At 39.2% G+C, this 16,904-nt stretch overlaps 1 protein-coding gene across 8 annotated transcripts in view; it reads right to left on the bottom strand.

Moving 5' to 3' along the window:
• The window catches only part of ITSN1 (intersectin 1), a 262,634-nt gene that overhangs the window by 64,986 nt on the left and 180,744 nt on the right, over window positions 1-16,904 (bottom strand). For all 8 annotated transcript variants that reach the window (XM_037832091.1, XM_037832111.1, XM_037832102.1 and 5 more), the window contains exons 20-23: window positions 9,582-9,829; window positions 7,587-7,746; window positions 4,324-4,529; window positions 3,501-3,583 (exon numbers count right to left, since the gene is read on the bottom strand). In XM_037832091.1, the coding sequence (XP_037688019.1) occupies window positions 3,501-3,583; window positions 4,324-4,529; window positions 7,587-7,746; window positions 9,582-9,829 (697 nt within the window). The remainder of the gene's footprint in view (window positions 1-3,500; window positions 3,584-4,323; window positions 4,530-7,586; window positions 7,747-9,581; window positions 9,830-16,904) is intronic.

The following is a 16,904-nucleotide window of genomic DNA, read 5'->3' on the forward strand; positions in this document are numbered from 1 at the left end:
GCTCCACTTTCTGCATGACTTTTTTGTAAAGGTACAACTGCTCCAACAAAAAAAAAAATGGTTAAAAGAAGATACATTGTTTAGTTAAAAAAGGGCATATACTCATCATTCAAGTGCATGAACAGGTAGAGTGCATAGATTAAAGAAGTGTCTACCCAACCCTAGAAAATAAACAAGCCCTTTTTGACAAGTTGAAAAAAGAGAAATCATCGCTTCTTACATTATATTATTCATGTAATTTAGTTTTAAAGAATAAGAATGAGTATTCTCTTTAATTTTAATTTTTGGAGTAACAAAAATGTTCAAAGTTTAATTGTGGTGATGAAAGCACAACCATATGACGATACTGTGAACAACTGATTGTACACTTTGAATGATTGTATGTTATGTGATTATATCTCAATAAAATTGCATAAAAAAAATGAATTTTTTCAGTATCCTCAATTAGAAGGATATACATTCCAGAAATTTTTCTTTTTAATTTAGATAGAAAGATGCATCCCTCTTAGTTGAGTTTACAATGCCACACTCTCAAAAAGATCACTAGACACAAAATTCTAGATACTACACCAGATAGAGGATAAAAGAATTCCAAAAGATGAACTTAAGTTTCTTAGTTTCTACTCTTTCCCTTTTTTATCTGAAGCCTCTAATATTTTTTAAAAAGCAGAAGAAAAGTCACCATTTACCATCAAAAGTCCAGTTTTAGGATGGAAGCTGTATGTTTCTTACTAAAAATTTAGATATTTGTAAAATGCAGAGTCTAATGTTAATTATCAGGCAGAAATTTTAATATGTAGGAATTGGCTAATTATACGAGCATCTGCAGTAGGCAATTATGAAAACGAAAATATAGAAAAAATACAAAAAAAAACAAACCCAAAAACACTGCTCTGCTGCTTGTGCTAAGGAAAGAGCATTCTGTGGTGCGGCAGCCCCCAGAGGCCTCCATCGACCCCAGCAGGACTGACCTGCACGCAGTAGAGGCAGCTGCTGGTGGAGGGCACCCACAGCAGATACAAGGTCATCCAAATGTTCCAGGGAAAACAGAAAACTCTCTGTCTTTCGCCCTCCAGGGATGGTAACACACACCACCACAGTTAAAATTGGAAAAATGATTTCCCGCACAAGGAAACCAAAGTTTGGCAGCTTTAATGTGGACATTCTTTTTGCATTAATATCCTCGTTTTTCTGATTTTGCAATACACTGACCCTTGCCTTCCATTCTGCTCCCTGTTACTGTTCCTTCTTGTAGGTATTATATTTGGCCACTTGAGATAGGATCCTTGGAAACCATACTTTTCACCGTGATTCCTACACTTAAAAGTCACTTTCTTAAAATTGGACCCAAATTCTGAAATAACTTTCAAAATGCTTAAGAAACTTCAGAAACACGAACTCTGGCTGAACTTCACATGGCAGTATAAATTACAAAGGAGACTGGAGAGATTTTTGAGGCTTTACTTGCCCTGCCTTGCACACCAGCATCTGCAAAGCTGCTTTAGGATTAAAATGAAAACCGGGAGATATGATAAAGGATAAGCAGTGGGATTCTCATCAGTTATGCATTTTTCACAAGACACTGAACAGAGGTCACTGGCCACTCCCAAACCAGTATTTTAAGAACTACCCAAACTGACAAACTAGGCAATCTTGTGTATAATTTACTTTAAATTTGATTACTTTTAATGTAGCATTATCAACAAGCAGTTCATTAACATGTTAATAGCTTTTCTCAGAATTTCAAATGTCATTGACTTCCCACCCCCTTCCTAAGTGCCAGCAATCTTTCCTAATATTTCTAATACCCAAATCAATCAAAATAGGTATAATTTATGTCAACTAAGATTAGAATTTAACTCAATTCTGTTGCCCAACTTTATGTATGTGTGTGGTTCATTGTGAACTATTTATTAAGGCCTCAAAAAATCAAGGTCTCTGTACATTTTTCAAAACAAATAAACATTCATCAACACTGCTGTTTGCTGAGAAGCTGACTGCTTTCAGTGACTCTAATAATGATCCATGAAACAAAGCAAAGAAGAGACCAAAGTGGCTGATGTTTACTGAGCTTTGTTCTAAAAGCTTTACACATATTATCTCCTAATCCTTGTAATAATTTCCTACCTCAAGGGTGGTTATTATGCCCATTCTATAGGTGAGGAAACTCAGGAATGACCAAAATCATGTGGCTCCTGGGTGGCACAACCAGGACACAGACTCCAGCCCTCCATGAGACTTGAACTGAGTAGAACATGCTGAGTTTTGGGGAGAGGACAATTTGCCTTATACTACACTGGCGGCACATATTAGGTTTAAAGAGCTTTTTGCCTTTAAACTAACAGTGGATTAAAAACGGTGTTAGGAGGATGATGAGAATGTATAAGCAGAACTATGCTAATGATTGTTTTGGTAGTTAGAGTAAAAACTGGGTGCAATAAAATGCTGGATTTGTTCAGTGATGAGGTTTCATTATCTATAAACTAAAAAAAAATTTTTTTTATCTTTAAAATTCCTCTTGAAAAAGTTATTTTGTTACTGGAAGTCAGGAATACTGTTAAACCTTAATCCTTGCTGTCTCCATTAAAGTAATTGTTTTTACAAATCTATTTTTGATAAAGCAAAGCTTCTAAGGAATATGACAGACAAGCTAAATAAAATACTGCATCCTCATGTAATATATTCAAAGAATCCATGAAAAGTTACTATAGGATTGGTTAATTCTGATGTGTATAAGCTACAAACACTACTTAGACTTCCCCATGGAAAGCCTGTCTGACTTGGGTAGCACTCTTTAATTAGTACTATGATAATAACCGTACTGAATATGGGAAGATGTAAGATTTTTATTATTAGGGTCTGGAATATGTAGGCTTTATTCATTTAGAAAATTTAAAATTATACCCTATAATATACACTGGCATCTACAGAATCCTTGTGATTATATTATGAAGAAGAGACCTGGAAATAATGTGATTACTTTATTAACAATCAAAATGAATTTTTAAGGCCTAAATAATCAGGTTTGATCATTTACATGAAATATAGAAACCGAGCTTCCATTTTATTTGGGGTTGTACAGATGGCACTGACTCCCGAGAGAGCTTCACAGGACCATGTAGTTATGGTTTGAATAAAATACTCATCTATAAATCAGATAAATCAAGACTATGCTGGGGAAGCAATGAACAAAATTTAGCTATAGAGTTCCTCAGAATATTTTATCCTTACTGAATTTAAGTGGTCTCTTTCAAAAGTCCAAGGGTGCAAAATCAAATATAATTAGAAAATTAGGTTTTTGATGATCAATAAATCTGATAATTTTTTAAAGTCTCCATAAAATGGACCTTTGATCTAATGAAGAGTTAAATGTTCATGTTACCTGAACACAAATTAATGTACTCTGTTTTAAAATGAAATCCAATCCTGATTCAGGCATTTACTGTTTTTATTACATAAATTCCTCAGTCTAAAGAACATAGTTTGCCCCAGGTCCTCACCTTCTCCTGAGATGGCTGGCTTGGCTGCTGGGGAAGCTACTCTCTTTAGATTTGCAGGACTTTCTGAAGAACCCGAATCCATGCTGAAAGAGGGGAAGAAAATGGTATCTTACTTTTTACCTTATCAGAAAATAGTACAAATGACACTGATTTTTCTCTTTTAAAACTGCTTAACTTTTAAAACTCTGAACAATCTAGAGCTGAAATAGTTGCACTTAGCTAAGTTAAAAATGCATAAGTCACATGCATAAAGGCATGATTCTAAGCTCATATTCTTGTTTTCCAGCAATTTCCTGGTATTGGGCTATTGCAAAGCATGCCTGATATATGCTCACTGAATGTCTTGCTATTTTTATCTTTTTCAAGCTCATAATATACTCTGAACATCACTATGGTTGGAATATTAAACAACCCGGTTAAGGTTCCATGCTATAATAAGACCCTGGTGGGGAAAAAAAAAAGTTCATTCTTTCAATTAGCAGCTTTGGGCTTCCAAGATTTCACATTTGTCTGGCCCAGTACTGGTATAAGGGCACAAAGAGAGTCATAATCTTGAGCAAATCAATAAGAATGTTCTAGGTCTTAGAATAGAATTCCCCTTTGCAGAAATCAATGGAAAACAAGATTTACAGGCTTCCAAAAGGGAAGAAAAAATGACCATTTATCTGTAGGATAAATCTGTGCTCTAACTTTTGCAGTTAGAAGATCTAGAAAACAAAATAATCCCGCAGCTCCTATTAGTGAATCCTAAGTGGTGCAAACAATAATTGAATGTCTAATATATATATTTTTATCTAATAGAAGCAGATAAATGCAAAAATACCTTGTAGATTTCCTTATGGGCCCTGAAATGAGTTTCACGTAAGACTTGGGGAACCAACCCTTCTGACCTTGAACTTCTCCAAACCACCACATGTCTTGTTGTTCCAGGACGGTGATGATGTCATTTTTGTTAAAATTTAAATGGTTGTCTTTTTTGGCTCTCCAAGGATACAAGGCTTGCGCTTGTAGCCCCTCCACCTTTTCACCCTTGTGTGGAATAACATAAAGGACTCTCATTATACTGTGGTTTATTATAAATCAAGGCAGATGTGAACACTGACACCTCCTCTCCAATAAGCAGACACGAGCACACGCACAGCCAAAGATGACCACGGTTTCAGTGCAGCCTGAGTGCCAGATGCTTCACTGTTTTCTCAGTAATTGTTTATTTCCAAAAGTAGAGGAGAAAACCTGCCAATCTATTCCCAAAGCCATTGTCTGGTCACATACAACACTTTTTAAACAAGGCAGCAGGCCATATTTAATCTATTGTACGTGGTTGTGGGCCTTTTAATTTTTGGTTCTATTTTCATTCTCAAGTAACTTCCCCCTTTCCAACCTGATTTGGGTTTTTAGTGGAGGATTAATAATACAGCAGAAAGCTTACAAAGCTCATGAGATAATGAACTGATATCTTAGGTTAGGTGGACATAGGGAAATACACCCTGCATTGGGTTGGGCTTCTTTAAATTCCTTTTTTTTTTTTTTGTTTAAGAGAAACAGAGACAGGGTTAAAATGAATTTGTTGTAAGGACAAGGATAGAAAATACTCATCTTGGGATTTTAGCCATTTTAATTATTACTTGTTATATATCTATATGCAAGGCACTGTTGGGTTACAAAGATGAGGAAAACACCATCTCTGTCTTCTGAAAGTAATTTAGGTGAAAGCACTGTAAAAACGGATGGTACGAGATTATTGGCAAGGAGCTCACAATTAATAGGGAAGAAGGAGGTAAGAGGAACTAAGTATACCACCTGGCAGAATGAAATATGCCAAAAAGAGTTTCCAGCTATTCACCAAGGGAACAGAGAGAAAAGAGGGAGCGATTCTGCCTGGGAGCACGAGGGAACATTCCACAGAGGAGGGAGCACTCAAGCTGGGTCTTGAAGGATGAGAAGGGTTTTGGTAGCTAGGGCTGCGGAGAAAGGGCACTGCAGGCCGAGGGCACGGCTTGGGCACAGGCCCCGAGGTGGCACACTGCAAGGAGTCCAGGAGAAGGAGCCCAATCCGGGGGTGCTGGTGGCCTAATTTCATGGAGGGGTGCAGGAGGAGATGAGGCTGGAAAGGCAGGGTGAGGGATTTATTATCTTTTTTAAAATGGTAGCATAAAACTATTACAACATCATAAAACATTACTAAAAAATAAAATGTCAACTTTCAATCATAGACGTAAATGGAAGGGAACAAAGGATGATGCCTGAAGACAGTTCATTCGACACCGATCTGTACTTGCCTTTGGAAGTTATTTTCACATCGATATTTAATTATGATTATGTCTGGTAAACAGAGAATTTACAGTGGGTCAAATAGTTGCAGCATCATGTTGATAACCTCCAAAACCCTGGTTTTCATGATTTTTACCTTCTTAAACTTATCACATCCTTATTTCCTTCCATTTCGGCTGGACACTTCTTTTTTCACATCAAACTCTCAATTCCCTGCTTTAATGTTTCCATCTTACACCAATGATCTTCTCTAACACTGACTTTCAGTCCCCTCACTCCCCTGGCAGCTTCCTCCATCTACCCACGTTGTTGGCTCGTGCCCACCTCGATGCCTCCTGCTCTGCTGTGCTCCCTCTCTCCTCTTTCACACAACTCCTATGTTCTCCCCACTCCTTTGCCTTCTGGTTCTACCCTACTCCTTCCCAGGTCACAAGTACTTCCTACTTGCCACACTGGAGGTCTCTTCTTTGCCTTGAACGACAGGAGCACCCGCTCCTTTGGGAAACGTCTCCTGCCCACCCCTCCTCCACTGATGAGTCACCACTTACTGAGCATCTGACACAAGCTAAAGGCTGAGCAAGGAAAGGTGCAAGGAAAAGTAACACCTCCTGTCAGTGGCTCCCCTTCTCCTTCGAGGTCACATAATATATTAGCTCTGAGTGTTTTCTATTTTCTCCTTAGATGCTCTCTCCTCTGAATATCTCATGTATTTCCAGATCTGATTATGTTCTCTAGGGCAATGACTCCAGGATATAATCCTAGCATTGCCATCACTTCCAACCTCCTAAGTTCCAACTGCCTGCCAGACAGGACTACGACTTTCACCTTAAACTTAACATGTCTAAAACCCAACTCTTCCCTTTACCTAAAAACCAATTTCTCCTTCTGCCCTTCTTCTTCTCAATCCCAGACCTCTTTCTTTTCCTTTAGGCTTCCCAGTTGTTGTGACTCCGTCCTCATCTTTCTCTTCTGCAGTCTTTCTCACAGAGTGCCCTCTTCCATTTCCACTGTCACCTCCCTAACTCAGTGGCTGGGAGCTAAGCTGGGGCCAAGCCTGCCCTGGCTCTCGCCTGGATGGCCGCAGGAGCCTCCTCCTACCTGGTCTTGCTGTCTTGACGTCCCTGTAGTCTCATCTTCCTGCACACCATCTCCAGATTAACCTTCCCAGAGCCTGAACTTAGTCTGCTCATTCCCAGATCAGATAGATATATTCCTGAATCCCCAGTGCCTCCCAAGTGGGCAATTGTTCTGATGGGTTTGATTATGTACAGAAATCATTTTATTCCTTTATTGTTTTGAATATACAGAACTATTCAGAATAATCATCTTTTTCCTTTCAGAAATTATTCTCTTAGCAGGGCATTTAAAGGCTTCTGAAACTGTCATCAGCTTTTCTTTTCCATTAAGTACTAACCGGTCTAGCCAAATGGACTGGCCAACCACGATTTTCCCTAAACATGCTGATTTTCTACCTTAAAGCCTCTGCTCATGGCATTTTCAGTTGGATATGCCAACCCTCCCCACTTTCTAATAGAATCCCACCCACCATCCGAGAAGCAGTTTAAACGCCTCTCCTTGAATGAAGCTTCCCTGATCAACCCAGGCAGAAGTTTAATGCCCCCGGAACTCACAGTCACCTCATTTTCCAGGCTTCTTGAAACTCTACTGGGGAAACTGAGCACTGGATCTCACCCCACCAGCTGACCCAAATGTAACAAGGCTTGCTTCTAAATGACACCACCAATAAGCACTTGCTGCCTCTGTGTGTGTTGTATCACACGCTAACTCCTTCATGCCCCCACCGACTGCTTTTACCTGGCCTAAAACGGGAGATGGCGAGGACCCAGTGGCTGTGGCTGGAGTAAAGGCCGATCTCTGCCTTAACTGACCAGCACTGGGGACAGTGAGAGAAGGCTGGGCTGCCCACGCATCCCAGTTGTCAGTCTCTGGCTTCTCATTCGTACTGGTGGGCCACCTGGAAGGAAAAGCACACTGCCATGAAGAGCAAGCACTTCCCAACAGAACGAGCAAGCCAGGTCCTCACCCACAATTAAGGTTACAAAAAGGAAAAAAAGGGGAAAAAAAAAAAAGGTGTTCTCTGAACCTGCAGAACACAAATCCACAGCTCAGGTTGGAGTCTGAGATTTGCCACTAGCAACAAACCTCAGGCAAATTGTGAAGTTTCTCAGAATCTTGGTTTTTCTCACTGATAAAATGGGAACAATGTTCCACCACTGTTCGTTGTGAGGTCATAGGAAATATCAGATAGGGAAGTACTTTGTGACTCTAGAGCACCAGAGAAATATTCTCACCCAGTTATTAGCATCGTTAGTAACAACAGTAACTAAATAAGAGAAAGCAGCTACCTGGTCACCCATGAACACATGTGGCTCAGCAGCTGGGATCCCCAAACACCATTTCCTGTCCCATCAATATTATGGTAAAAAGTCTAGACACCATGGTGTCTAAAAGTGGTACCCTGAGAGCAACCAGCTGTCCTGGATCGTGGCATAGTTCTAACTTTGTGATTTTATATAATTTTAAATAAATGCATCTGCATCAGTGCAAGTCATTTTTTTTTTTCTTTTTTTTTTTTTTTTTTTACCTCTTTATAAGACACAGAAACAGATTTGAAAATCCAATAGCTCCTCTATGAGATCATACATCCTGAATTTTGGTTTGGAAAATAAAATATTGATAATGTAAGCAGAAGAGCCATTTCCTTTATCAAGGAAAGGTTAAATGATTTGATTCAAAGCAAAACCAAATTCTGGAAAACATGGTATCTGTCTTCTATTTTAGCCAAAATTTTAGTTTAAAAAGTCAGAACTTTTTAATCAGGATCAAGAGTAGAAGGGACAGCCTTCCATCTTCAGGATTTCCATCTTTTAGCAGAGATTAGATAGGGAGGACCTTTTTTTAGCTCTGTCAACCTTTTATATGAAAATATGGGTATGAAAAACTTGCTATTCCCTACATCCTTCCGTCCACTTCCCCCTGCCCTTGGCCATTATTCTCCTTTCTTCCCTCCATTGAGTCCACCTGATCTTCTCTAGCATTGCATGTTCATTCCTTGCTTTTGATTTGTTTCTCCTGAAAGATGATTAGACTTGAAAAAAATTTTTTAAACAACTTCTTATTCAAATTGCTTTTACCTGCTGCATATTAGTATAAATTTCTTCAGACAACTGGACACTAGATCCTGGCCCTATAACTGAAAGTGTGGAAGGCAGGCTTCCCACTTACACACTGCTTTTCAACACCATTTCCCGATGGCCAAGGGCGCAGAACTGACAGCTGCCAATAAACATCTCTTCAACCCACTGTACATTTGTACACGACTAAGGAAAATAGAACACTCATAAAGGAAACAGCTTTCTACCTTCTTCAAAACAGCATGACTGGATTCAATTTCTGTTTCCACCCAGCAAACAAGTGCTATTTATATGCAGGAAATAACTCTGAATTTTTGCTGACTGATATGGATGTCAAAACACATTATTAGGAAACTGTATTTCTCCAATTTTTCTATAAGAATTAAAGATACAGAAAAATTACTGAACTAAACAAGACATCAGACTATTTTGTACCACGGTAAATCATTTGGGTGGGGGGTGGGCAATGATATAATTAAATCTGGTTCAGAGAACGTAATCCACAACTTGCCAGGAGACCAGTCAGAGAAAGTGACCACAGGGACAGCCCAGCTCCTTATTACAGGTACAACCAAGACTATAAAAGCACTTAAAAAAAAAAAAATTACTAAGTTGGGATTTCAAAAATCATCAGAAATAGCACACCGACACGTACGTGGAGCTGAAGTCGGCCCAGTTACTGGGGGCCGTGGAGGGCTCGGAAGGGGTCACTGCCACAGGAGTGGGGGCTGCACGCAAAGCCAGTTTGGGAGCAGGGGCAGATGTCGGATCAGTCCCAGGTTTGGCAGGAGCGGGAACCTCGTTTTCTGGGATTTTCTCTGCATAGTTTGCAGGGAACCATCCTGTCTTTCCTTTTAACTCTCCTCCAAGCCATCCCGGTTCTCCAGTTTGGCTTTCATCCACCTGCAGGAAAGTCACAAAGTTCAATTTATGTGCAAATAAATCAACTGGCGAACATGACAAACACTCTGCTAGAACAAAAGCCTGAGCCTCTGACCCTTTTAGACCATCACATTGCATGGACATTTCTTCATTTTACTCTTAGTCTGGAAAAACAGTCTCTAAACACCGACTTTGGAAAAACAGTAAGCACTATAATTCAAATCCTTACTCTCTGGACTTTTTAGACTTTTTTCTTTCTTTTCTTTCTTTTTCTAGTCACGGCAGTCAAGATAAAGTGCCTAAAGTCCTAAGGCCCATAGTTCAAAATTTTAGAGGTATTTTGCATTGGAAAGTGATCTGGCAAGCTTCATTACTCCAGAAGTCACGAAAATATTAAAAACAATTTGACTTGGGTTTATTATTTAAAGTGGAAAACGAAGAGTGCAATCAATAAAAATAGAGTACTCTAAAAAACCCTAATAACTAAGTAGCATTTATTCAGCATAGGGACAAGGAAGTTAAAAAACACAGTCTTAGATGGCTTCCAAGGGAAGCAAAGCTGACTGCTCTGCTTAGCCATTTAAAAACCTCACAAGATACCCGATGAGAAAATTAAGGAAGTGATTATTTACAACAATCGTTGACTTTATTAAGGTCCTACAATTTTCTTTGAACATACTTAACTTTAATGTTCATGAAACTACATTTGAGAACGAATTCAGCTGTTTAAATTTTTCACAGAGGGCATTTATTACACAAAGTGCTTTTAAATGTTAGCATTTTATTTATTTCTGATTCAAAAGGATCATTCGAAATGGCCAAGTAGTCTCCCATCTGTTCCTTACCCCTACCCCCCATACATACACTGTTTTATGAGCAACAGGACAATTTTGAAGCCCAATGACATTCACTGGTAGAAAATAATTTTCATTCTTGTAAGTCAAATAAGGGTCTATCAGAGACCCTCCCTTATTTTTATCCCTTCATATATTGCCTAAGGAGGTAACACTGAATACTTCATCAGACATTAATGCTTTTTTTTTTCCCCCACAAATCACAGAAATGAGTACATAGGGTCTTACACAACAATGATGTGGAAAAACTGGCAAAAATACCAATTTTCTAATCCATTCACATATTCAGTAAAAAAATAAATAAAGCAAAACACTATTTAAACAAATCAAACATCTATCTGTACTCAGTGTAAAGTAATAGGATGCAGCACTTATTGGCTCCTCAGAACAAAATAAAATGCTTGGGGAAGGAGTGGAGAAAGTAGAAAACTTGGATCATTACTATAATTCTACATGAATACATAATTTACAAAATATTTGGGAAGCAGGTATGTTTGCTTGTTCCACCTTAGGAAACCTTAGGATAGAAGCAATTTTTAAAGCCGAGAATTCTCCAAACAACTAAAAAGGAGTTCCCTCAGATAAAATGTAATAATGCTTCCAAAGGTTCTATTTTTGACTTCACAGTTCTGTTATTATTGTTAAGATTTCTATCCAATGTGAACATATTAGTCACTTTTCATTCAAACTCCCCACATTGTTTTATTACTTTCCTTTTTCTGGGCAGCCCCAACTGTTTCTCCAGATGAGGATTTATGATGAAGTGTGTTCCACTTGGATCTTGTTTTATGCTAACATCAAATGGCTACCTGCCCTTCCTTCCTTATTCACATTTACTGCTGTTGGAACACGTCAACTCAGCAGCTGCTCTGCACTGGAAACGTGGCTGTTTCTAGGTCAGGTCTTGCCAGGGCCCTCGACTTCTCAACAGATTCAAGAGCTAAGCTCTGGCCCCTTTCATTCCACCTTAGGACCAAAGATGACAGAAGTGATGTGACAAGGGGTGACAGTGTGGCCTTAAGACTGCAAGGGGCAACGATCAGGAGTAGTGCTCTAAATACTGGTTCTACAATTTCTAAATTGGTTGACTTTAGGCAAGTTTAATCTCTTGGTGCTTTGGTTTCCTCATTTGTAAAAAGAGGACAGTAACAGGACCTATCTTAGTGTGGTCGCTTTGAGGACAATATTTAGAACACTGGCGCACGAGAAGGTCTGTGGCATACATTTTTAAGCCACCTCTCCTGCTATGCAGCTCTGACTTTGTGCTGTAGTTGTTACCTGAGCTTCGGTCCTGTCCTAAAAGCCTGGTCTCTATTTGACCCTCACTTTAGGTAACAATCTCTGCTTGGTTCTCTGAATTGGAAGTTCCCTGCTCTAGGAACCTGCCTGGTACCCAAGTCCCTCTGGGTTTGTCCCCTAGGAGCTGGAGTTCCATCCCTGACCACATCTTGTCTGGAATCAATGTGTGATCAAGTTGGACATCCTCGAACGCAAACTGCTTTATTTAATTATGTCCTTTGGACTACTGTTGTAACTGAGAAATCAAGAATTACCAAGCAATTATGATTACTGAATCATTATATAGATGTTTTTTTCTTCCTATATTGTAGAAAAGCCAAAAGTTAATACCTGGAATTACTGAAACTCAACTAGTCTCTGCTCTGTTTATACTTGATAGTATAATGGTAACAACTCCATCTCCCCTTGTTTGAATCCATCAAAACCCTGAATTCCTTAGACTCAGGGAGACAGACTGTGGGGCCAATAGGCCATCTGATCTCCTGCTTCAAGCAGAGCAATGAATTCTCTCCCTTTGAAACCCCGATGTATAGACTGGCTGTTACGCACATATGCCTGAGAACCCACATGTGTTTGGTATCACTGTCACTCTCTTAAGCACAGTGTGTTTGGTCAACAAGACTTCTGGCTAGCATTTGGAACTGGATCTGAAGGGCTAAAGAAATGTCCTATGACATGAGCAGGTCTAGCTCCCACCCTAGTTAATAACCAACCCAGTTAACCAACCACAGCCAGCCCAGCCCTGTCCTCAGATATGACAAGCATGCTGCACCACCCAAGGGGGGCTTGTGTATACTTAAGAGTGGGGAGAGGTGCCAAGTCAGCCTTTTTTCTCTGTAAGCAAGGGCTTCTCCCATCCCCAAGGGAAATAGTGAGCTCAGTATTTCACTTTTAACCAAAGTTCACAGGTCAACTTTGACCACATAATAGTCTTAATTAGTTTAATTTACTCTTACAGGAATCCATTAATATATGGGGTAAATTTCAAATTTAAGGTTCAAAGGGTATAATAAACATTCACTCTTTTTTTTTTTATTTAATTGTCTAGTATTTATTAAGTACTTATTGCACGCCATTTTTTGTTCCAGGCATTTAGAATATTCTCCTGAACAAAGCAAATGGAGTCTTTGCTCTCAGAAAGCTTGTACACTAGTGAATGGAGACTTATTGTATATATATAAACAAGTAAATATAAACATTCACGCTTAACATCTATAGCATAATAAATAAAAACTTGGCTGGTCTTTGTCTCCAGTTCCTGGGGAGGTAACAGCTACATCTTTGGATGGAGGAGTGTCTTTTGTTATTCACGGTGGGCCCAGGACCACACCTGATAGCTTGTACTTATGGAGGTGACAGGGTGGGGTCGGCCACACCTGCAGTCTTGGAGTCGGGGCTGCCCATGGCAGAAAGGCCAACGAGGTCATGTCAGCCCAACCTCCCCAACCCCTGGGAGAAGGGCGGCTGCAGATTGAGTTCAACTGTGTGGTCACTGATTCCATCAATCAGGCCTCTGAACTGAAAGCCCATGGGAACTCAGGGCACCCGAAGCTCCTGTGAGCTTCTCTGTGCCTGAAGGACGAGGCTCTGACTCCACATGGAGAGGACATGGAGACTTGCATGTGAGACCCTCCTGGGCTTCACCCTATGCGACTCTTTCTGTTGCCTTCTTCTTTGTATCCCTTTACTATAATAAAGCTATAATCATATGTACAGGGCTGTCAGTGAATTCTGTGAGTCGCTGTAGCAAATTATGAAACGTGAGGGGGTGGTGGGAACCACCGAGTTTGTAGCCAGTTGGCTAGAAGTGTAGGTGGCCTGGGCCCCTGAACTTGTAACTGGTGCCTGAAGGAGTGCTCTAAACCTGTGGGGTCTGGCCTAACTCTGGGTAGTTAGAGTCAGAATTGGACTGAGTTACTGCAATATTTGCAGTTGGTGTCAGAAGCTGTTAGAGGTTGCAGACATTCTGGCAACATCTAAATTAAGTTAACCACTTAGAGCACAAAGAGCAACATATAAAAATAAGTATTTCTTCCTGGATTGGGGAAACTATCCAAAATGCCATTCCAGTTGCAGAAAAACATTACATATGATTATGATAGACCAAGAAAAGTAAGGCATTACATTACACAGCTTTCTTTGTAATGTGACTGGCTAAACTGCAGAGTTTTACATAAAGCAGATCCATTCCATTATAGTTGCTATAATTCAGGGGGATTTCAATGTTAACAAAATTGACTTAATACTATTTCATTTAACCAGGTCCACTGCAACACCCCAAAGCATTTGGGGTCATTATAGTGAAACATCATCAAAGTGGGAAACCCCAGATATTGCTTACATCTCTGGAAATATGTTATAGAGCTAGTATACCAAATGTTAGTAACTATACCCTGATTATACAGGATCAGTGGAACTGTCAAATGTATATAGCCACTATCAGGTCCAAGTTCACTTGGCTAAAGCTTGATAATAATCAATAAATTGCTTATATTTTGCCTTAGTGTTTATATGTTTAATAGATGCCATTTTCAGTGGGTAGTACTAATATTTCTAAAACCCCTGACCTTGTATAAAGGAGGGAAACAAATTCCTTCTTCTCTCAAACAGCACAATAAAGAACATGGAGAGCAAACAGATTTCAACTGTGTACCAACTCAGACCAGCAGGCAGTGGCTTCCTGGGATGTACTGAGGAGGACCGTGGGGAGCACACGTATTTCCTGTACTTGCCAGCTCTGGAATATAAGGTTTCCCCCCAAAACTCTTAGAGGAGAGTAGTAAGATTGTTGTTCTAAAGCCCTAACCTGGGGGTTGACAAACTTTTCCAGTAAACAGACAGATAGTAATATTATAATAGTGAATATTTTAAGCAGTTTAAGTCACAACCACTCAACTCTGACGGTCACTACAGCTGTAAGAAGCCACAGGCAATCTGCAAATGATTGAGCCTGGCTGTGTTCCAATAAAACTTTATTTACAAAACAGCAGTGGGCTGGATTGGGTTTGTGGGCTGTGGTTTGCTTATCCCTAGAATCAAATGTGTAATCTGGTCCCTAAAAACAGCCATGATTTTATGGCCAATCATTACTATACAAATTGAGTTGAGCTCAGATGTCAAGGTTATGGAAATCTATGGAAGGCACAGAAAAAGGATATGGCATATATTGAAAAAAAAAATTCCACCAGAAGAACAAGGAAAATAATGTTTAAATTGATCCAGGAATAATACTAAGTTAGAAAACAAACAATTTCCAGAATGAACTGACTGATAGCTGCTAACTGCTAAATAAGTCCCTTCTCCTTGGAAATTTTTAAGAAATAGGATATTTTCCAGAAATTATTTAGGAGTAGAACTGATTAATAAATTATGACACCAATAAGCAATAAATAGAATAAAGATATTTTTAAAAACTATATAGATCTACATATGCAAATAAGCTGTCCAGAGGAAAAGCAGAAACAATTTAATTCCATAGTGCACATGGAATCAGTTTCCTCAGCAATTCCGCTGCACTCAGCCCTGCACCAGGCCAAGGACCAGCCTTTAGGAACGAGGAGTTAGCTGACTACTTGTGTTCTCAGTGGAAAGCAGAGGTCTTATGATGTTCCAGTATATTAAGGATGTCAAATTTGATTTACTCACTCTCAAAGTATTGGGACCCCAAGATCAGAATGAACTCAGGCTATATATTTCCATAGTATCTAAGCCTTAGCCATCAAGGTCAAACTCAGTTAAGCAGCTTCCACTAAGAAACCCTCCCTGACCACATCAGTTCACACTGATTCCTTTCCTCTTTTAAACTCCTTGCAGAGTTAGAGAACTTCATTGTGCATTGGCCTCTTCATACGTTTCTCTCCATTTCTAAAATGGCAGTCATCATCTTATATTTTTTTTATCAATAACATTTAGAATAGGGCTACATACAAAACACACCAAATTTTCATTGACCATGAAAAAATATTTTTGGAGAAAAATGGGCTGATAACCACATTTTCTTAACAAAATAATTTTTAAAACCCCTCTTCTGACCCCCCCAAGAGTTCCTACCTTAAAAAGGAAACTTGGTTGGACTTCTAAAATCTAACATGTATAGTTACTATTCAGAGAAGTTTTAGAAATCTGAGACTCTGACGACTACTGTGCCCAAAAAAGTAGAAGTGAATCTCTGACTATTTAACCAACAGAGACTGACAGTAATATTCTATTATATAATTCTCACGCACATGTTTCTTAACTGCAAACTTCATAAAGTAAAAAACTGTTGCTATTACATGTCCATTTCCATGTTGGCAGTGACTGCTATGCTTACAAAGGTAATTCAGCTGAATGGCATTTCAGGTGTTGTGCTGCACTCTGTAGTACAAAACCACGGCCCTGCAGTCCCTTCTGCAAGCCAGGGAATTATGCCTAGAGTACATTCCACTGTTCATTACATATTTTAGATGTCTGAGAAAAAGCAAACACCATTCCAGTCCTGGGGAGACATTTCTGCTATACTTGTCTCTGACGTCAAATTCTTTTGGTATTTTTTAAAATTACAAATGAAAATAATATAACACTATATAAAATTAAACAAGGCAGCTCCCTCTTTACTGCCCAGTGGTAACCACTGTTAATGGTTTATATACTACATATTGTTTCTGCTTTTCCACTGGACAGCTTATTTGCATAGGGAGATCTACATAGTTTTTAAAAATACCTTCCTTCTATTTATTGCTTATTGATGTTATAATTTATTTAATGCTCTCTTTGCTGATGGATATGTGGGCTGTTTCCTTCTTTGCTTTTACCAACAAAGCTACAATGAACACCCATGTACACAAATATTTGCGTGTGGCCTGGAGCAGAGAGGAAAGCAGAATTTCTGGGTCAAGGAGAATGAAAATTTTAACTTTGAACAGGTATTGCCAAATGCTTTCCAAGTGGCTTAGCCAATTTAT

Source organism: Choloepus didactylus, chromosome 1 (genome assembly GCF_015220235.1).
Source record: "Choloepus didactylus isolate mChoDid1 chromosome 1, mChoDid1.pri, whole genome shotgun sequence".
Lineage (NCBI taxonomy): Eukaryota > Metazoa > Chordata > Mammalia > Pilosa > Megalonychidae > Choloepus > Choloepus didactylus.